General features: G+C 36.3%; 1 protein-coding gene across 50 annotated transcripts in view; it reads right to left on the reverse strand.

Annotated features, from left to right (window-relative positions):
- Positions 1 to 22,168, reverse strand: part of ATF7IP (activating transcription factor 7 interacting protein) — an 80,823-nt gene that overhangs the window by 20,062 nt on the left and 38,593 nt on the right. For 36 of the 50 annotated variants that reach the window (XM_086887613.1, XM_086887598.1, XM_086887614.1 and 33 more), the window contains 8 exons: positions 18,387 to 18,470; positions 16,222 to 16,403; positions 14,905 to 15,042; positions 13,730 to 13,795; positions 13,130 to 13,203; positions 12,536 to 12,624; positions 10,594 to 11,232; positions 9,003 to 9,070 (listed from right to left, as the gene is read on the reverse strand). In XM_086887613.1, coding sequence (XP_086743739.1) covers positions 9,003 to 9,070; positions 10,594 to 11,232; positions 12,536 to 12,624; positions 13,130 to 13,203; positions 13,730 to 13,795; positions 14,905 to 15,042; positions 16,222 to 16,403; positions 18,387 to 18,470 — 1,340 coding nt within the window. Of the gene's footprint in view, positions 1 to 1,296; positions 7,585 to 9,002; positions 9,071 to 10,593; positions 11,233 to 12,535; positions 12,625 to 13,129; positions 13,204 to 13,729; positions 13,796 to 14,904; positions 15,043 to 16,221; positions 16,404 to 18,386; positions 18,471 to 22,168 lie in introns of those variants that run through there. The other 14 variants (XM_086887577.1, XM_086887578.1, XM_086887572.1 and 11 more) reach the window with 2 other exon arrangements.

A 22,168-nucleotide genomic window follows, 5' to 3' on the forward strand; every position in this document is an offset into this window, starting at 1 on the left:
ATACAAAATTACAGATTTCAAGCACAGTTTAAGCAGTTTAACAGTTTAAGTTGTGAAAACTACTTTTTTTATACATTTTTGAGCATATTTCAGTCACAGACTGTTTTATTGTCAGATTTATCACTCCTCAACCATTTTTTCCAATGCAGTAGCTCCCACAAAATTCAAGTAGTTATTCCAGCCTTGCAAAGATGTCATGAAAATCAACCAGGTATCAAATATATTTGCCATCTCTTACCAAGATAAAAAAGGAAAATGATAATGTAATAAAGGAAGCAGTTTACTGAGATCAAAGTTTACACAAAATTGCAGTGCTGCAATAGATGTTTTGCTAGTGTGTGGTTGCAAATTTGCGTACTACTCAAAATCACTTAACAGACACTTCATGTGTTGCATTCACATGATTTCTGCATTCCCTTACCCAGTACTGTGCAACACTTCCTACAGAACAAGAACAATGCAAGCATGGAAAAAATTAACAATCAGTAATAGTAACCCCTAAGTATTATATACCCACTCCTTTCTTTAATGCAAAGAGCAGATATTGGCTTGGCTACCCCTATTAACAAGAACACAAACAAGAGACTGTTTGCCAGATTAGCTGGTTTTAGATGGTAGTAATCCTAGTCCTCATTACAAAAAAACACCTGACACAATACTAGAAGTGATTTTCTACAGCTGTGATTCTCTTTTTCCTTTACCAGAGAGTTAAAAGGATATATAATAAACACAAACATACATGCGTGTGCACACACGTCTCTTTACTGGTTCTTACTCTTTGAAAGTGAAACATCTACCCGATTTCCCCAAGACTCACTGACAGTTTCCCAACAGAATCACGTGAGATGGCCATCTTATTGAACAGGAAATTTATTTATAATACTTTTCAGATTAGTTTAGTGCAGCTTTTAAAAGCTGTTATCCATATCTGGAGCAATGGCATAATCAGTGAGATTGTTTTAATATCTCTCCCAAATTTTTGGCCTGAAATGACAAATTTGAACCTACAATATGCAAGTATATTTGCTCATTAAAAGCTGCTCTCAGTAGTTGGGGGTAGTTTAAGTAACACAGATACAGTCACAGGGAATGACAATCACTCTAAAAGTGGATTCACTTTAACTGTGTTACTTAAAAAAGCCATCCAATTCAGCTACATGATGTCCTGCTAACAACTTCCTAATTTAATTTTCTAATTAGTCTCAGGCAAAGGTTCCACCTCACAGATGAGAGCTAGTAGCATTTTAAACAGCCCAAACATAACCCCAGGGTCAGAGACAAAAGTCAAGCAGCCCATTTTACATATATAACCATATATGTTTATTTTGAATGACAAAACTGTGAAATGCAAGGAAACATATTCAGCAATAATGCTTCAACAACATAGAATTAACAGCTACTTATGAACTGTAAGCTGACATATCCACTTTGCTCACATTATTTCCCAAGAGACATTCAAAGTTTGTTACACATTACAGAATAAAGAGATATGAGATATAAATTTATTAATGTCTTACCAGATGAATTTCCAACTGTCAGCAAAAAAGCTTAAACTGTAGCTCAACCAAATAAATCAAGGGACATTGGAAACAATGGGAAATGGATTGAACACTGGTGGACTTTTATTTAATAAACTAATAGTAGCTGTAAAGTGAAATTTACTCCTTAAGAGGATAAGGTGCATGAAGGAGGGAACAGGAAAAAAACCCAAAAACTGTTCACCTGACCTGGTGTTTTAATAAATAAAATGCAAACATTCTTGAAGATGGACTTATGCCAGACATTTTCAACACATCAAACCCTGTTAAGATTTGTTCACTGCTACTTTATTTTACAGTGTAATAAAACTGCTATCATAGATTCTCTGAGTGTACCATAGCTGTATTTATATATTACATAAATAAATCCTGTATCTATAACTGGGATTTGTACTAAAATACTTTAAAACCATTCTAAAGATTTGCTATATATTTAAAAGCGCCTTTGCCTCTGTAACAGTAACATTTGCTCCAACACAGTTAAGTGCTTGTAATGTCTTCAGAAATGCAGCTCAAGGACCCAAGGCACTGGAATGGCCATTGGTAAAATTACTGGGACTGAATAACAACCCTTAAATTTCTGTGTATAAAGAAAAAATCCCAAAGATGAAAGACTAACACAATTACTAAGATGTCCCCTTCCACATCCCTGCAGCCATTCCTTTCGGAGCAAGAAGCAGAGAGAAAGGCTGAAAAGAAGAAACAGTCATACAGCAAAATCGTATGTCCAAGCTGCATACTGATAACTTTGACTATACTGACCTAAGCAGCAACTACTGAAACGCTGTTCAGTTCAAGATTAACTAGAGGTACTAGAGCAAAACCACAACAAACCCAAGAACAAATTCCATTTCAAAGCATCCTTCCAATGCCTTCAGGTATGTGACACTTTGCACAGTGGAGCTCTTCACATGGTACATGTAACACAAGGTGCACATAAGCAAAGAAAATGTAACATACTTTAAGATACCATGCCAACTTCATAAAAACAAAGTAATTAGAGCACCCCTTAAAGTAACAGCTGAGATTTCCAAACATAGCAGGAAAAGACAGGGAAAAAAAAGTTTTATATTCACAACACTAGTATCAAAGCTGAATCATGAAAATGAGATACAAAACTAAATTTATGAAAGCATTATATAAGAGCCAGTCAGACATTCTCCACTGTTTTCAGGTCATATCCATCAAAGAAAATGGATTTTAATCAATAATATAGCAGTCAGTATTAACTGACTTAGACTAAGTGCTGGGTTGTTTATTTTTGTTTGTTTGGGATTTTGTTGTTTTTTGGTTTCATGCATATGTTTGGTTTTAGTGTTTTCTGGTGAGGGGTTTTTATTTGGTTGGGTTTGCTTTTTAGGGATTTTTTTGCAACTGAAATGAAACAGTCTTATTTTAGGAGAAGATTTAATTAGAAAATTCAAGAATCATAGGAGATTAATTTTTTTCAAAGCATATTTGTCATATTTGGATTTTTAAAGTGAATTTTAAATGACTGGCAGTTTTTCATTGAATTTGCAGCCAAAGTGTAAATCTAAGTTTAGACAAACAAGCTATTCTTAACCTGCTGGTTTCACCAAACAGTGAAAATGGAAAAATAATGGGGAAAACCCCCAAAACTGTTATCCTGCTGTTAGAGGTTCTCTGCTGATACCGCAGCTGAGGAGTACAATTCATTTTGACAGAATTCATTATGTTCACACAGCATAACCTGTACTGCCATGAACAGCACTGACTTGAAACTTGACTCTCTGCTCCCCATATCGCCGTACTCACAGCCAAAACTGACTTCACAGAAGCTGCAAAAAAAGTTTTTTGTTTACTTCTGTTTTTCTAGAAATAAAATACATGTAGGAAAGATTCATTTAACACATTAGGTGGGAGGGGAAACAGGAGAGATTTTTTCAGTCCTGTAAGGTTAGAAAGATGTTCTACTAATTAGAAATAATTCAAATTTACCAGAAAGCTTAGTAAATAATGATCCCAGATCTTGTGATAATAATACTTCCAGCCCAAACGAGGAATACTTTCTTTTTAAAAAAAAATTCTCCCATACAAATACCCAGAAGGTAGTAATACTGCAGTCAGTAGCTTTGAAGTATCAGGTTCAAACTGAAGGCAGTAAGAGGACATTGTATAGTTTGTGCCAACAGAATTAGAATTTAACAAATGAGAATCCAAAAATACACAATTACAAGCCAACAGAACAGAAGTCAAGTTAGAAGCCAAATGATAATCAAAAAGAATGAGACATGCCAAGACTGGTCAAGAGAGCCCCTTCTTCTATTTTAATCACCAACTAGATTAATGTTAAAGAACAAAGCCATCAGCAATTTGCTGTTGCACTAAGTCACCTAGACACACTTAGAACCAGAGCAGGACGTGTGGTCTGCATGACCACAGTATGCAGCAAGGGGGAACACAGAATCATCTTCTGGCAACATACTTTTCTTGTTCCTGGAGGGCAGACATTCAATGCCAATATGCTGGAAGAAGCAACTTCCTGAGACAAAGACAGGAACATTCCTTTTGGCGGGGACAGTAATACATACCCATTCTGGTGAAAGTTTAGATTAAATTTAGAAATTAATTTTGCCAGTTTTACTGAGTTATTAATTCTATGAGTCCCTAAAATTAGGAAATCTATGCTACCCTAAAATATCCTAGAATAAATTACTGCACAGTTCTTGTGTACTTTGAGAAATATTTGTTCTTTGTTTCTTTTCACTTTTTCTTCTCACCGTTAGAAAGGATCACTTTCTCTACCATCTCTAACTGATTTACTTTAGGCTTGTCAAAATTATTCATGCTTTCTTTCCTTTACCCATTGATGTAATGAATTAACTGCTCCTACTAAGGAAGTAGGACTGTGCAGAAGTAATTTTTATATTAACAATTACATCTGATCAACTATCTCAATCATAGATGAGTTTAAGATCACTAAAGAACTTTTGAAACATTTTAACCTTTATCATGACCAATTCAAAAATGGAGCACTGTGTTGGTCTTACACTTTGGAAAATTGATGCAGTAAGTATGAATAACCTACACAAGGCCACAAAGGTAAATAGTATCAGCCAGGATAAAAACTCCAAAATTCAGGCATCAAGTCCTCTGTACAGACTATAGCAGTGTCTAGACTATAGGGTATAGTCTATAGGTATAGACTATACCCTATAACAGAGTGATAAATCTCATTCAAAATTTGAAAGCCTATCCCAGCAAGGAAGTTCTCCACACAATTAAGAGTTTATCATGGTCAATTTGTCATTTCAGCTGTGATTTTTCTCTATTTTGTCCACTGTTGAGCAACAGCAACACTTGTGAGGTCCTCGGTGTGATAAATTGTGAATATGAAGTGCATATGCGTACACACATTTGAAAAGGACAAAGCAATTTCTATTTCATTGTTAATATAATGGAAAACAGTTTTAAATGCTACACTTAAGTCTTATTCCAAAGTGGACCAACTATAATCTGTGATTTTATATCAAATTTTCTATTTTTATTTACAGGAAGATCTCTTGTCAGAATCCATGGTGAAAATTATTCACATCCACTATGCTGACAATTTCTCACCTGTAAAAATCTATGGAAAAGATAATAACAGGACCAGTACTAATGTGAAGAAGATAAAACCAAAAACAATATTTGGACAGGGTTCAGTGGGGAAGAACAAGATGCATTTCTTGGGAATTATATATACTGACGAAGACTAGAGTGTAAAGATGATGTGACATGTAATGAAGGGGGCTGGTGAGAGGAAATTAAAAAAAAAAAAAAACAAACCACCCTCTCATAAGTTAGGCACAGAGACAACACAAGCACTAATTACCTGGGATCTAAGCAAGAAATTGTTTTCAGCTCTTTTGAGGATGTTTTCCCCATTTCATGCACAGCCAAACAGATCCCAATTTTAATACCACACATATCAACAATGCCCTCAGAGAACAGAATGACTGGAATCTTAAGCCAAAAATATTCAATAGGAAAAGGAAAGACCTGTAATGCAAATCTGCAGCTCACAGAGAAAATCAATTTAGAAAAAGACTTAAAAAACAAAGAAAATAAAGGCACAGTCCTCTGGAAGGTTTGATAACAATTTAAACAGAGGGTGACAGTGGTTAAGCAGTTCCAGGTGTTTTCATGCGTATGTACATATCTGTGGTGTATCTCTGTCTATTTCATTCAGCTTCTGCTTTCCTGGTGCTCCCCAGTAATCAAGTACTTGATTTGTAAGATGCTACATTAGTGCCAGCAGGCACAAAATGGTATGATAAATAACACTCTTCACAAAATATAAAAGCCACACTCTTAGTGAAGAAAGTGTATCTTCAGCTAAGTGGAAATCAGTATCTCCCTTTAATGTTTTTTAAATAGCTCTGCTCAGCCACTTGGAAGAGTCCCAGCTGCCACAAAAAGTCATACAAACTCCAAGCCCTGCTCTGTTTAAATTTCTGCTCCATAGCTCACTTCTTGAGTGTGAACACTTGCTGAACTAGACCGTAAGAAATTTCCTCAGTAGACCAAGTTAAAAAACCAAACCTGATAATATTTCCATTTTAGCAGTAAGTCTGGAATCAGTTGTATTAGAGAAGCATCAAGTCATTGGTTCTTGTTTCATCACATGCTTTCTAATGACAGGTTTGCTACAACAGCCTTGAAGGGGACTGGCAATTAGGTTCCAACTGGTCATGCTCTTGGGGAGAAACACCTTGGACGAACTGTGGTTCAACAGCATCGGGCTTTTGCAATTCAGAGCTGGGTGTCCCTCAGGGACTAAAGCCACAGAGTTAGTGCCAGGTGGCACGACAGATTTTGTAGGGAATAAAGTTTTGTTTTGTTCTAGAACAATATGTTTTACAGAAGATGTGGATGCACCAGATACTGATTCTTGTATTGCTTCATTTGGGATCTTGCGATATCGATAATTGGGGGCATTATTTTCCATTATATCTGACCAGGCCCTGTAGCGAACCTCTGCAGATCCCCAGTAGTGCCTAATAGCAGACTCAGAGCGATGGCCTGTCACTGCCATTATTTCCCTAGGCCCCAGTCCTGCTTCACAGAGTAGCTGGATGGTGGTAGTTCGGAGAGAATGATTGGTGTACCGCTGGGAGAGCCTGGCTGCCACACTGATCCTGGGCATCATGGTACCCAGGTAGTTCACACCCATTGGTTCTCTTTTGTACCAGACAGGCTGTTCTTGCATTTGCTCTGATGTTAGCTTTAGAGGGTGCAGGTAAAAGGCAGGGGGCTCTGGAGGCAACTTGGACAAATAAAGTTCCAAGGAAAAAACAGGACAGTTTGGGTCCCCAGGCATATCATACATTTTACCCATTTTATGAGGATCTTCTCCGTTTTTGCCTTTGCCAGGGTATCTAAACATAGCGTATCGACGCCCGTTCTTGTCCTTCTCAACAACAAATGCATCCGGAGCCAGATCTCTTAGAATTTCCCTCCCTCGCTTGGCAAAATGCAACTGCAAATCAAACCACACCTTGTTGACGAGTGCCAGGGGACTGTGCAAACCCAGCACACCAGACTGCTTAATCTTACGCAAGTCCTCGGCAGCTATAGGAGGATGGTGGTGAGTCTCATCCTTTCCCTGCAGGCGCAGCATCCTCAGCACACTCATAAAGACCATGTTTGCACTGGCAAACTCTTTGTCCTTCATTAAGCAAATCTGACGATTATAAGGTGGCATTTTGAGATGCCGGTTTAAGCCAGCACGCATTGACTTGTAGCTTGCCACACTGTAGGTATTTCCATCATGATTTCTTATTGTGTAATAAAATTCTCTTAAGATATCATTGAGTTCACTTACTGGGACCAATTCAAAGCTAGGATCCTTGCCATTTTTGGCCAGCCACTGTTTTAATAGGTTAGCTGCCCAGCCAGTCTGCTTGTGGGTGTTTTTGATGCTCTTAGCATCCTCTTCCTCTTCCTCCAAGCCAAAGAGGACATCCTCAGGGAAGTTAAAATTCATCTGTGCTGCTTCTACTGCTTCTTTATTTTCTGATGAGGTCTCTTCCTGTTTCAACTGCTTTTCGAAACAATTGATCAAAGTTGTACCATCAAATATGCCACAGGTATACGGTACACAGCGAACTACTTTTTGATCTGAGAGCTGCGAGTGTGGAGTAATACATAATATTTTGGATTTTACGTAACAAAAAGCAGGTGGCATTAGCTGGATTTTTCAAATGAATGGCATGTCAATTCCATACATCACTATCCAATTAAAATGCATCAGGTCCTTCTTTTTTAACCATGGCATTACACATGCTTTAACTGATTTCACAGAAAGCAAACCTAGAACATACACTACACAACAGAAGACTGAAAACCCAAAAACATCTTATGTCTTTTATTTCCCTCATCCTAGCTCATCTTCCACTGCTAAATACCATTATCATACACAATCTGTTTTTCCAAGTTTTCTCCCAGGTTTCAGGCTCTAGCTTCCGACATAATGTGTTTTATACTGAAAATTAAACCTTAACACTGTACGACTGTCATCCATTATGGTACTGGATTTCCTACCTATCAAGTACTGACAAGGGTTTTTAATAGCTATAATCCACAGGTATCTTTGAAAAATAGAGTTCCAAACAACCTTTCTTTATGAAATGTCTTAATAGAAAAATAAAGTGAGGCATAGTTTATACTCTAAAATACTGGGTACCTTTGCCAGACTACTTTCAGCAAATGAAAACCAGAATATTGTCCAGTATATTTTCTTCTTGCTTTGAAATATAATTTAGATTAACTGTACCTTGAGATGCTAATGAATTTGGAAATGTTGTCTAGAAGAAATTAATTTTACTCCCCTTAATAAAATGACTTCTGGTTAACAGCAGTAGTTAAGTATGAGGTACTTTATGAAACATCTATAGACAGAAAGAAAATTATTTATGAAGAATTTTAAATAGCTTAATTTCAAACTTTAAATTTCAAAGCAAGTTCAACAAATTTTAGACAAGGAATCCAGAAGTATTGCAAGTTATCCTTTACCATGAAATAGCTATTCCTGAGGAAGGTTTATTTTCCTTTTTTTTTTCCTCCCATGATATATGGAAATCAAACATTACAATTCCAATTCTAACTTCTGGATTAGTGTGGGAATGAGAACATTGCAATAATTTATAAAACATTTGTAGCTATAAGTTCAAGCCATTCAGACAAGGAAAGGATTGGGCAGTCTGTTTTAGCAGACAATTTTTAGTCTGCTCCTGATTTACCAACTTGTACCTACAAAATCCCATCACAAACCTTCTGAAAAAATTATCAGAAGCTCATGCTGCAAGCAACAGTGAATCAGAAGAAAAATATAAACTGAGAGAAACTAGAAAGGATTGCACAAAAGAAACTAAATTTGTTTCATTATAGTCAGTAAAGGTAAAGAAAAACTCCTGTGGATTGTAACTTTAGAATTTTATATAGAAATAATAAAAAGCTTACCTGTGTTGTTCCCTCAGCAGGTCGCTTGTTTGCCGAAGTATCTGTTGGTGGCCTGCTGGTCTGGTTTTCTGAGGGGTCAAGAAATTATTCATTTGCAATATCTAATCAGTACTAATTATTGCTACCCACTAGCCATATTTGAAGGCAATATTCAAAACTGTTTGACACTAAACATTCAATATGTGATATATTTTACATTTAGCCTCAGTTTGCAATTAGAAGTATTCAAGTTTGATTAGTATGTTCCTTTCCTTGTAAGTTTGACAGTATATTAAAAGCATTTTATGAGCAATTTCCTTGCCTGAGAACAAAGTATAACTCCGAGCTCTTCTCCCTCTGTATTCATACTGATAAGCTATTCAACTGAAAATAAAATTATTAAATATTTCCATACAAAGGAGACCTGACTGAAAAAAGGATGGTTAAACAGACTGTAAAATACACAACTGAGACAGGGAGACTGAGTACCTTTAGTAGCTCAGCCAAACATCAAACTAGCAATTTAAGAAGTTCCTTTAATATGTTGATGTAAATATATAAATTCAAATTCTGTTCTCATTCCTCTTCATTTTAATGAGAGCTTATCAGCAACAGTGCTGGCCCAAATTGGTGTTTCAATTCTGGTTAGAAAACTACTAGGGTATAAAGTAAGTCCATGGAAACTGCAGAAAATGAGACATTCTTTGGACACATAGGTCCTCCTTTTGTCACTGTATCTCATCAGTCACAAACCTTATTATGTTGTCTTAAATCACTTCTATTTGCTTTAGAGCTAAGAGTCAATATAAAACAAATGTCTAGCTCTATGGAGCACATATTTTAGCACAGATAAGCTAGATACAGGATAATGAAATTAAACTAGTTCTGATGTCAAGCTCTGCTTGAGCTCCTTCTAACATTATACTGTGCCTATGAGGCACTTGCTGTAACTCCAACTCACTTAAAATCTTGAAGATCTCTTATAAAAAAAAAACAATCAAAAAATCAAGGTATGTAAAATCAGAAGTGCAGACAACCATCAAGGCAGGACCAAAGACTGAGAAAAAGTATTTTAAACTAATTAATCCAATTATTGTTATTTGAACATTTATTGTGTTTAGAGACTTTAATATTTAAATATTTTAAGTGTATTCCTTTGGAACTAGGTTTGTATTCAGTTGGGTTTTTTCTCCCATTATGTTTACTTCTAAGTGAAAATTAAGTTATAATTATACTTTCCTTTCAGTATGTCTGTGCTTAGAAAGGTAGTTCAAATAATTCTGAGAGGTTTTATTAAAATTAAATACCAAGTTCTTAATGATAGAATAGGATTCTGACTTCACACTAGGAATTATGTAAGTCAAATTCCAAATAAAACAAATCTTACAAAGCGACACTGCTGACTCCCTCTTAAGGGGAGTTTATTTTCAACAATGTCTGAAACAGATCTGGCAGAGACATTATTTTGATCTTGAAAATTTCAACAGAAATGCAGCTAGAAGAACCATCTCTGTGAAACACATCAAGAAACAATTTTCCACACAGTGTGGTTTTATGTTTCCTGCTGACCACTATCTTCCTCTGCCAGTGTCAACATTCAAGCATAACTTACCAATCTTGGGTGCTGCAATGGTGGGAGGCTCAGTAGGAGCTGTACTATTAAATGCAGTGAGAGGAATCTTCATCTGCAGCGGCGGTCGACTGGTGGCTGCATTATAAAGTCCTGGAGCACCCACTGTGGGCAAAGAAGTCCTTGTGGTCTGGGCAACAGGATGAGTAGTAGGAACAGCCTGTACTGCCAATGTTGTGCCTATTGACCCAGCACTGGGTGTAGGGTTCCTTTGAATACCAGGACTGGGCACATGTGGGATGTTATTTGGTTTAGTTGTATTAGTTGATGCCAAAGACACTGTAGTTTTGGTAAGGCTACCAACTGTAGATGAGTTTTGTACAGATATAAATTCAACGTTGCCTGACTGCTGGTTAGAGACCAAAGTCCCTGTGTGGCTTTGCAGAAGCGGCGTCTGGGACGACACTGCCACAGGTACATGCAGGATTACGGGCAAAGACTGCAGTGAGACAGACACTGACTGAGTGCTGCCAGTGGGCACTTGGTTAGTGCCTACAACTGTAGCCGTGTTAGCTGTGGGAAGCACTGCTGTTGTCAAAGAGCTGGTGGAGGACACTGGAGTCGAAAGCTTAGGATGTCCACTGACAACTGCTGGAGAAGCAGCAAGACTGGAAGCAGGCACTACACACAAAAAAAAATAAAAAAAAATTAAGCACTTGAATGAAGTGGGAAGTTTCACTGCAACCCAACAAATGGAAACAATTCATGATGAGGGCAGTGAGTCACTGGAACTGCTTGTCCAGAATGACTGTGAACGTCCTCTCATTTTAAGTGTTGAACGTCAGGCTGGACAGAGCTTTGAACAACTTGATGTTGTGAAAGATGTCCTGGCCCATGGTGGCAGGGTTGGACTAGATGATCTTTAAATGTCCCTTCCAACCAAACATTTCTATGATTCTATGAAAAAGGTAGCATGTAATTACTTATTTTTGCCAATAAAAGTTCTAAATACTATTTTTTGTTGTACATTCTGATATTCAATGGCACAGTTAAAATACATTCAATACTACATTTCTGTTTATAAGAAATGTGAGGAAAAAAGACATACAAAGAATTATGACACAGGCTTGAAGAAGTCACCAAGATTTAACTGCTGAAAACACATAATACAGCATTTTAAACACCCGTTAAAGAAATGGCAGAGCAACTGGTGCTTCACAAAACACAGGACAAGAACAACAATGTCAGTTATGACTAAATTGACTTGTATAGGTAGGACCTTGTATCCAGAAGGTTCTAGCAACATCAAGTATTAATGTGTCAGAGAAGATACTGACTTTTATACAACAAAATTTCAGGATTAATTCTAAAAATCAGGAGCAAAATACACTACTGAAAGCCAGTACATGCAAACTAGAAGATAACCCTGTGGGAACAACTCAGCATTCAATATTAAACAAACTATTTTTACAACCAAGGAGAATGAGACTATAATGAGTAAATTAATGGTGAGTTTCAGTCTATATTCCCTATAAAATTTTAACCTAGAAATTCCATTTTTCATCATGACTACTTTAGGAAATGGGGTTTTTAACTGTTGTTTAGTTTCCCACTCAATTTCTATAGTCATTAGGTAGAGGGAAGGATATCATCAGTATCCCATTATGATCAAGTAAAATAAGGGGTCTGAGACATGTTTCAGTTCATGGCAGCCAGTTTTTGCTGCCATACCCAGCATGCAGTCTCCTGAAGCACCTAATTTGCCACAAGTTCTGCTTGGCCAGATCAAGACATGTTTTTCTCATACCTGTTAAGCACACTATGCAAACATAAACTGGGAATGTGCTAGAGAACTAAAATAATGATTTTTTTAATGTCAGAAAAAAGGAGCGAAATTAGTTTTTCTCTATTTAGTTACTTACTTCTTAAACGGAAAGCAATGAAACTTTTAAGAAATGTGTTTACAGTCCATAGAGTTTCTTACCTGGATTCACAGGAGCTTGAAAAGTTGCTGGTGTGGTCTCTCCTACATTCCTCTTTGACTCCAGCATTTGCCTCACTGTGCCAGCATTTCTAAGGAATGAGTGGGCATTTCTCTCAGTAAGCCATATAAGGTGTATTTATGAACAATACAATGGTGAAAAAAATCCCTAATTTTACAGCTCTTCTTTTCTTTGGGATTCTTTGCTAAACCCATTTTTTGCCTCTCAGGCAAATTAACTTTGCATATTTCCCTAATAAAATGAAGTATGGAATTATTTATAAATTTTCAAGTTCTTGCATCAAGCTTGTCTTGCACCATGAGAATTTTCCTGTTCTTGAAATTAAACTTCCACTATTATCTATAATTTTTTTAGCACTGAAACTGAGGTTAAATAATATCTAAATTTAACCAAGAATGGGTTCAAGTCTATCAATTTATGATTCTGTAAAAGCAAATAAAAGTTTACAAGTGAAGAGCAATGAAGGAAAACGAAGAACACTTTAAATAAAAAAAAAAAAAAAGGAAATACAGAGATTATCTGAAGTGTCCTACTGTAAATTTTAACACGGTCCCACAGTGATGTGCTTTGCTTACCGATATGTGGCATTGTTCACGTTTGCAGTGTCAGGGGCTGCTTTCCCTGGAGATACAGGTGCATTTGCCACATTCTACACAGAATGAGAGAGAACAAAATAACTAAGTCAGCTTGCAAACTTATGCTTTCATTCTATTTCATATCCATCCACTGCTGTGTGAGACATTAATTTTCTGAAGTCAACATCACAGGAGAATTTGATGTATTTTTACAGCTACCTAAAATCTCCTCCTTGGTCCCACTGCCTCCCTTCTCCTGTATCCTCTCTTTCTTCTTCCTACTCTCTCCCCTCAGAATCAAAGTAGTGATTCTATTATTTACACTGTACTCCTCATACTGAAGTAAATTAAGATTCAGTTACGTACAGTTTAAGGTGTTTTCCCACTAAAAATGGCTAAAGCAGCTTCTGTAAAAATCAGAATTACGTAATAGATGTTAAGACATCTTTAATCAAACCAGACAAACCTGCTTTGTCAATGCCATTGAATAAGCAAGTCACATCTTTCTGCATATAAATTTTCTGTATTTCCCAAACAAGGTTTAGGCTAACTCAGAAAAAAAAAAAAAACACCTCAGACCCCAATGAATCTAGTTCTTACTTCCTGTCTCTTCTTCAAGTCCTCCTTGGCTGCTCCAACCCGCTTTGTCAATCTTGCAATTTTAGCCTGAACAGGAAGAAGATGAAAACAAACAAAACCATAAATCCCCAAGAAACATCAAAGAAATTTTACAAATGAAAATATATATAACTAAGATATCAAGTCAAAGGCTATTTTCAGATCAGGGAAATTATTCTTCCTTGAAATACATTACAACTCTGTTATTTTCAACTGTATTATAGCAGAAAGACAAATGTATGCATCACAATCAAGGTATCTTTGAGGCAAGTTTAATTATTTTCCTTCTTATTCACAACTGCACAAACTGAATCCATCTTGCATGTTCACACAGAACTACATAAATGAAAGCCTTAAATGATGTTATTAATTTGACACTAGTTCATGGCTAAAGATACTAGTAAACAAGTATACTGAAAGTGTCTCGGCACTTAAAAAGTCAAAATGTCCACGGCGACAATAGGAAAGAGTTGTATAGTGGCAACTGATCTGGCAAACTCTGTATTTCTTCAAATGCAAAAACCAAAATGGCCTTTTTGTTCAAATTTGTTATGAGAGAAGCTTTTAATAGTCTTGTCTGTTCAAAGTTCTTAGCATTTTGTGCTGTTCTTCATGTCATCACTATGCATGTATTTTCCATAAAAAAAATGCAGGAAAGCACACTGTATTCAATACTAGCTATTTGCTTCCTTGCTAGAACAACTACTATTTACACTCTGGGGAAACAACACATGATGGATAATGTTTTAAGTCCAGTGGTACTGTGCTCTCCTTTCTGCATGTTCCAATTTTTAAGCAAATTTCCAGCTTCATAAAGACAATAGATATTTTCATACTTTGCATTTTTTGGAAAAATGTCTAGATGGAACAGAAGAGTAGAAAAGAAGTCTACTAACAGCTAATGAATGAGTCTGCCAGATGAAAGACCCACTTGGGTGCTTCTGTATGATAAACTGGTTGCTTCCCTCCCTCTGAGTAGGAAAATAGTTTTACAACTCAAAAAGAACGTTAGTATTTGCTGCTCCCCCTGCCACCTCCTCCCCTTGCAGAATCAAAATGGTTTCCCTACTGGCAACTGTAGGAACCGTACTACTAAATATTGAGGAAATTATTTTTGAATTTGAACCTAGTATGGAGCTGAATGCACACACACTCACCTGCATTTCAGTAAGCACATTTTTATGCCTCTTGTTGCATTCTACCTTCTCCATTCGGGTTTTCAAGTCTGCCAGAGTCTTGTCAAATACCGCACACTGTAAAGCGGTAAGTTTTTCTTCTAACAGTCTCTGGATAATCTGCAAAATTGTTATATAGAAATAAAACAACAATGCAATCCCAAAATTTGGGGGACCATCTCTAAAAATATTCTCAACTCTTAACAAATATTCTACTATAAGCAGAACAATGACAACTTTTGTGCCCTGCCAATCAAATAAATCTACAGTCAGAAATAATATATTGTTGTTGCACAGCTAAGTTTTGACAAAATTTTGGAAAATACAAATGGTTTGACATTAATTCAACAAATTAATTTCCTTACAGTATGATAAGGATCTAAAATCTTACTATATATAGAAACAGGGTCAACATGTTGACCCTTAACAACAGAAGGTATTTTTTTGAAGTGCAGTGCTTACACAAATTAATTTTTCTCCAAACTTTTCTACTTTTGAGAGGGACGTTGCCATTCAATGAACAGAAACTTAAGACATTCAACAAAAACTTTTTTCTGACATGTATTTTCCCCTAGCAAAAATGCAGTGTTGCCTTTCTTGGAGATGCTAATAACATAAGAAGAAAAGACTGGTTTTCACAAAGTTTACATGATTAAAGTTATTATTTGATGTTCTTCTCCCTTCTAGACTGACTGCAGTGTAATACGTTTTCTTAGGAAACAAAAATAAATAAGAAACTAATGTGGTTCAATTTTGCCATCCTAAATTAAATAAGTTACAACACATGCTAGCTAACGAACTAATAAAAGGACGGCACAATTTTTCTTTCTTCAAGACCGTAAGTTCCTTTATACAGCAATGGTGCAATCAGGCTATTAACAGCTCTACAAAAATCTGCAAAATGCCAGGTTGATTACACTCTTGTTTGGAGACTGCCTGCATTTAAAAGCTAGGCACACAATGAAGTGCATCACATATAAACTTCATCGTGGTGAAATACATCCTTGACTAACATTTTCAGTCTAAAGTCACATGAGACTTTAAATATTTTATACATTTCAAATATAACTCCTGCAGCATACTTTTCAAATGCTATTTGGTCTCTTCTTAAAAGGAGGGCGATGTAGAACTTTAAGAATTAAGCACCTTTGTTACTTGAATTATGTCCAGTGTTTAACCACAAAAAAAAGAGAAAGCGTTTTGGGGCACATAGCGTGTGTGGAAGGACTGCTAATTCAAAGACAGTAACACAAGTGACAGGTGTGTGTGTATGTTCTTTGCTCTGCACCTCTAATCTACCTTTTGTAATTTTAGGTCAACATCCTTTCTGGCTGTAATTTTTACTTGGAGTTCTGCTTCATAATCTTCTCCCATGTACCGACGATGTTTAGACTGAACATTGTCCATGTCTTCAGATTTGGAACGCTTTCTTTTTGATGCTTCACCTGGAACCATTAGATACAACTCCTCATGAGGAATTCCTGAAAAAAAACAGGTATTTTCACAATGCCATGATTACTTTGAAGTTGTTCTCAGTTTAAGCTTTCTCATTCTAAACCAGTAGGAATGCCTTTGGAAAAACATACTAGATGACATCAAAGTACAAAACGAGTCCTTATGGTACCTCAACATTACTGCTCTGTCAGTGAGTTCTGCTTTGTGATTCACCCAATCACTGCCCCAAATGCAGAATGGTTCTAGTACCACCATTCCCCTCTCCAGAACTTCCCTCCAGTTCTTCCTATTCCTATCAGCACCATCCTATAATGAAACATGGCTTCTGAGAAGCAAAATAAAACCTTCTCCCAGAAACGGAATCCTCCTCTCAGAATTTCAGCTGAATAAAACTACATCTCGTTTAACTATGCCAGCAATTAACTGTATTTACCTGCCATGAAGTTTTAACTTGTACCTCCAATACCTGACTGAAAACCCATTCAAACTCTTTTTTCACTTCTTGGTTAAGAAGGAAAGTAAATTTAACAAAAGAACAGGTTCAAAACAGAACCAGATTATAAAAGTCATGTTCATCACAGTGATGGAAGCACAAAGGAACCAAAGAGCCCCCACTCACTCCACCAGCTCCTTGCACTGTGTCCAGAAGGTTCTTGAGGACAGAAGGGACATCTGCTTTTAAATAATCTTCAGATTATGTAACAAGGACCCAGGGAACTACAGGATTACTAGCCTCACCTCAGTCCTTTGCAACACGATGGAGCAAGTAAGTCTAGGTAGAAATAATCTCTAAGCCTATTAAAAAGGCAGTGATGGGGAATAGAATGGATTTATCAAGGGGAAGGCTGCACCAGCCTGATAGCCTTCTACAGTGAGACCACTGGCTTGGTGGATGAAAGGAGAGCATATTTAATAATGCTTCTGAAATCCAAACCAACCCCGAATTCTTTATGTATGTCCTAGATAATTGCACTGGCTCAACTGTTGGGCTCCAGGAACCACGATTATAGGCACATAGTCCAGCTGGAGCTCAGTAATGCACACCAGCACATGCTACTGGTACCAACACTACCACCTTAATTTGTAACCTAGATAATGGGGTAAGAGGATATCTGCAGCAACTTGCAGGGGATACAAAACTGGAAGGAGTGATTTGTACACTCCTGAGTGGTTATGCTGCCATTTGGAGTCTGACAAATTGGAGAAATCGGCTAACAAGAACCTCATGAAGTTTAAAAAAAGGAGATACCCAAGTACTACACTTGGGTAGCAATAAAACCATGTACTAGTACAGGCTGGGAATTCACTGGCTGGAAAACACGTTTTCAGAAAAGGCCCTGGTGGTCTCCACATACATTAAATTAAACATGGGCCAGCAACATGCCATGCAAGAAGGCCAACATTCTCAGCTGCCTGAGAATGAGTACTGACAGCAGGTTGAGGGAGGTACTTATTCCCACTTAACTAGGGAATGTGAGCCAGAACCTTGAGTCTTTTGTCCAGTCCTGGGTTTCTAAATACAAAAAAACATGTGAACATACTGGAGAGAGGGGAGTGTAAAGTCACCAAGATGTTTCAGAGATAGGAGCATTCAACAAGAACTGGAATTGTTCAACTGGAGAAGGTCATTAGGGGAGATTTTATCATGTGTGTGAATTACCTGTCAGGTGGAGAATAAGCAAAGAGCAAGACTCTTAGTGGGCAGCAGTGACAGGACAAGAAAAATGGATGTAAATTGAAATACCAGAATTTCTACTCATACACTTAAAACTTTTTTACTGTGAGGGTGGTCAAACACTGAGATCAGAACACTGTAAATTAGCGGAATCTTAGTCTGTGGAAATACTCAAAACCTGTCAGGACACGGTTCTGGGCAAACTGCTTTCTAGTTGATCTGTTTTCAGCAGGAGCATTGGATTAGATAAACATCAAAGGTCCCTTCCAAACCTAATGATTCTGTGCTTCTAACACATACAGCCCAGAGAAACAATGGTTTTAACATTACATACTTTTTTCTATTTGTTTATCTTCTTCTTTGTGGGCCTCTTCTTCTTTATCTTCACACTCCTTTTTTTTCTCCCCCTCCACCTCTTCTATAAACAGAAGGAAAAAAATCCACGTGACACTTACTCAGATCTGCTAAAGTCTTGTAACAGTCCTATTTTGACTAATGAATTAAGAAAACTTATGAGAAAACATGTGAGGGAAGGCAAGAGAATTAAGTATGACAAAAAGGGAATACAGATATGAAACAATAAGGAGATATCCTCAAAACAAAAATTGAACTATAATGCAACACATTAAGACTCACTTCTGAATTTGCTTAACATTTAAAGCAGAATTACTGAACTGTAATTATGAGGGTAAAATGTTTCAGTTACCTCTGAAAAAAAAGGATGTATTTTTAATGTAGATAAAGTTCTCAATAAATTATTTTAGATCATTTTTCCACTTGGGGAGAAAGTATAAAAAATTCAGTAACAAAATATTAGTATGTGTCTCTATTTACAATCAGCAACTTCAACCATAACATTAATGGTAGGAAAGGCCTAGATTTAGGTTAACAAATATGAATTTACATTTGAAGTTTCTTGCTAATACAAAGTATCACAATTTAGGACTAGTAATTTAAAATTTTACAGTTTAGGAAATGCTTAAATCGAGAAAAATCTGAAGCCACAAAACACACAAAGATAAAAATGGCAGCACTTCCTGCAAAATTTTATTATATATTCCATGAACTTATTATATGTTTCATACATATGTGTATGAAACAAGCTTCCATTATGTGCTTCTCTGCTTGCCAAATACAACACATAACTACTGATTTAAAACTACAGTAAAATCTATCCAGAATATAACAGAACAAGTAATCACTGTTATGCACATATTGATCTGTCCACTTCATTTTCCTACACTCATATTGTTACTACTGCAGTTTACTAGCTTTTCTAAGGAAAGTTCTGATTGCAAAGGTATGTATGATGCTCTTTTAACATTAAGTCTCCCTCCTATTATGAAGAACATTTGAATGATTTAAAACAAGTTACCTAATAAATCAGAAAAAGGAAAGAGTCAAAACCCAATAACCTGGCATCATGAGATTTTAATTTTTCTTATCAATGTAAAAAATAATATTCATATACAAATTCTTCAATCCAAATCTGATTTAAGGTAATAATTTAGCATAATGCCTATGCCACCTGCTTTTTAACACTCCAAGATAAGCTTCATGTATTTAATTGTTATGAATAAAATAGGGCTCATTTTCCTATGAATCTAAAGGAGAATTGCTAAGTTTGTGACAACTTTTCCCACAACTCAAAGATTTTAATATTCAGATGAACGACAAATATTCCATGGAAAAATATACATATCCAGAATGTCTTTAAAGCATGTTACAAGCTTCAAAGCTAAGTTTTTACTCAGTTCTATATAGAGGACAAGTAATTTCAGGCATGAGAAGGTCCTTTCCTTACTAACTTCCATTCCCATGAACAAATCTAGCTCATTTAAATAAAAGTGGTTTAAACATGATGCCCAGCTAAACTCTCAGGTTAAGTAGGAAAAAAATTTCACTATTGGCTATCAGTTTAGTTTTCACTGCTAAGCAGTGATCTCATTATCCTGACACTAGACAGCCAGAAGCAATGAATGCAATCTTGTTAGCCTCCTATGAGCTTGGTGTATCACAGTTTTCCTCAGTTTCTTAATGTATTAGAATCATTTTTCACTTGTTTTCTTCCACTGCCATTTTATCAATGTTTCCTCAAAAGTATCTACTATAATCTGGAAATATTTTTATTGAGTGATGAATCAGTTCTACTCTCTGATCAAATTATGAGTTCTGTACTCAAATGTACCACTTCATAGATGACCACAATGAGTTTCACCTGCCATATTTGTTCCTCAGTCAATCAGCACTGTAAAATTCTTCTCCAATTCCTCATATCAGCTAACTCTCACCTCACTGGTACCACTCATTTTAGCCAATTATTAATTCTAGATAGTCACACAGTGCTATCTCTGAAACTCTGAATTTATTTTTCATTCTTCAGCTGATTATTTCCTCCATGAGGACTTTCCATTTTACTGTTTCATTTCCTAAAGTTCTTGGTAAGAGATCACTTGTGTTTGGATATCCAAGAGAATTCACATTGTGGCTTCCTTGTCACATGCTTTTTTGCTTACACAAGAAGGCCCAAGGCTTTTTGATGTATGATCTTTCATTACAAAAATCTGTGACAAGATAGCTATTATAGGTGGTAATTACACTTGGGAAAGACATTCTATTAATCCGTACATTTGAATAAACTCTTCTAGTACCATTCTTTCACCGCTGTTTAGCCATGCTGATTTTTATCTGGACTTGTAGAAATCTTACTTCTTAACTGAGCAGTTTGCACTTGTTTCTCCAATATAGCATCTTGAAATTGTCTCCATATGGTCTCCACAGTTTTAATTTTCATAGATTCTTTCCAAAACTTACTCTTTATAAGTAAGGTAACTCTACCTGTTTTCTCATACAATTGTTTCCTGACTATGCAACCTCTGCTATTATCTTCCTTCCTGGTTAAGGCAGAACATCACAGTGATCAATTTCCACTTCCTGAATAGTCTCAGTTACAGCCAGTTACAACTGTAAGAGTCATAAACTGTTATTAGCCAATAAATAAAACAACTAGTCAGAAAAATTTGTCATGTCACCAAAACTAAGAATCTGAAAAAAGTATTGCTGGATATATTATTTTAAGCTTCTGCCAACTGAAGTACAGTACTTAATATTCATTTCAATCTTTTTGCTCCATAGCAAATTCTTCTATTACCCCAGAGTGTTTTCTCATTGGGTAAGAGGAAAAAAGTAAACCTAATGGCTTAAATGAGTGAACCCTTAAACTTCAGAGAAAACAAAGGTAACCAATTTATTTGTGATGTTCATTTCATTAAAGGGGCTCCTAACACTACAATTTTAACAAAACTACACACAGCCTTCTCTCCCTCTGCTTCCCCCACCTCCAGGAGTTTCTGAAAGACTAAGTGCACAATAATGCTATCACTTTTTCAATCTCATTGACAACAGCTAATGTCTAAATAAGATCTTTAGCAGAAACCATGGAACCTACCTTATCTCTATTGAACTAGCATAATTTAGAGGCAAATACCAGAAAAGGAGGAGTCTAAAACAGGGCTGAAGAGACATTCTTATCTCTGTTTCTCTAGCTGTTTTAGAGACTGAAGACTTAGAATGCCACAGTCCCATCATTAGTGAAACAAGATTCGGGAAACTATGGTTACTAACTTTCAATAGACTAAAATGTGAATCTTGTTTAAGCTATGAAATTTCTACCCAGTCAGCCATATTTAAACACATACTGGGTTAATATAGTCATAATTAATAAAAGCTATATAATGGAGGGGTTGGGGAAAAGTGGGGGGGGGGGGGAAGAAAAAACACAACAAAATAATTCCAACCAAGATAATCTGAAACATCTTTCTCAATTATAGATAAAAGACCAGCGTCAACTGATCTGTAAATTATTAATCTGTTTTATTTTCAGAAGCCAAATAGTATAACACTGACTGTCCACTGTCAAAAAGAAAAAAAAGCTTACAAAATGTATGAAACAGCACACTACAAAGGACATCCATTCAGTTTAACTTGGAAAAATGTTCTGCTAACTACATGGAGATCCCACACTTCACATTTAAAAGCATCCATCACTTGCCATAGTCATCAAAGAAAACTTAGATAAAAATCACTGAGTTAAATGAATAAAAGCTATGATATGAA

The sequence above is a fragment of the Cyanistes caeruleus genome, chromosome 4, assembly GCF_971803275.1.
Source record: "Cyanistes caeruleus chromosome 4, bCyaCae1.hap1.1, whole genome shotgun sequence".
Lineage (NCBI taxonomy): Eukaryota > Metazoa > Chordata > Aves > Passeriformes > Paridae > Cyanistes > Cyanistes caeruleus.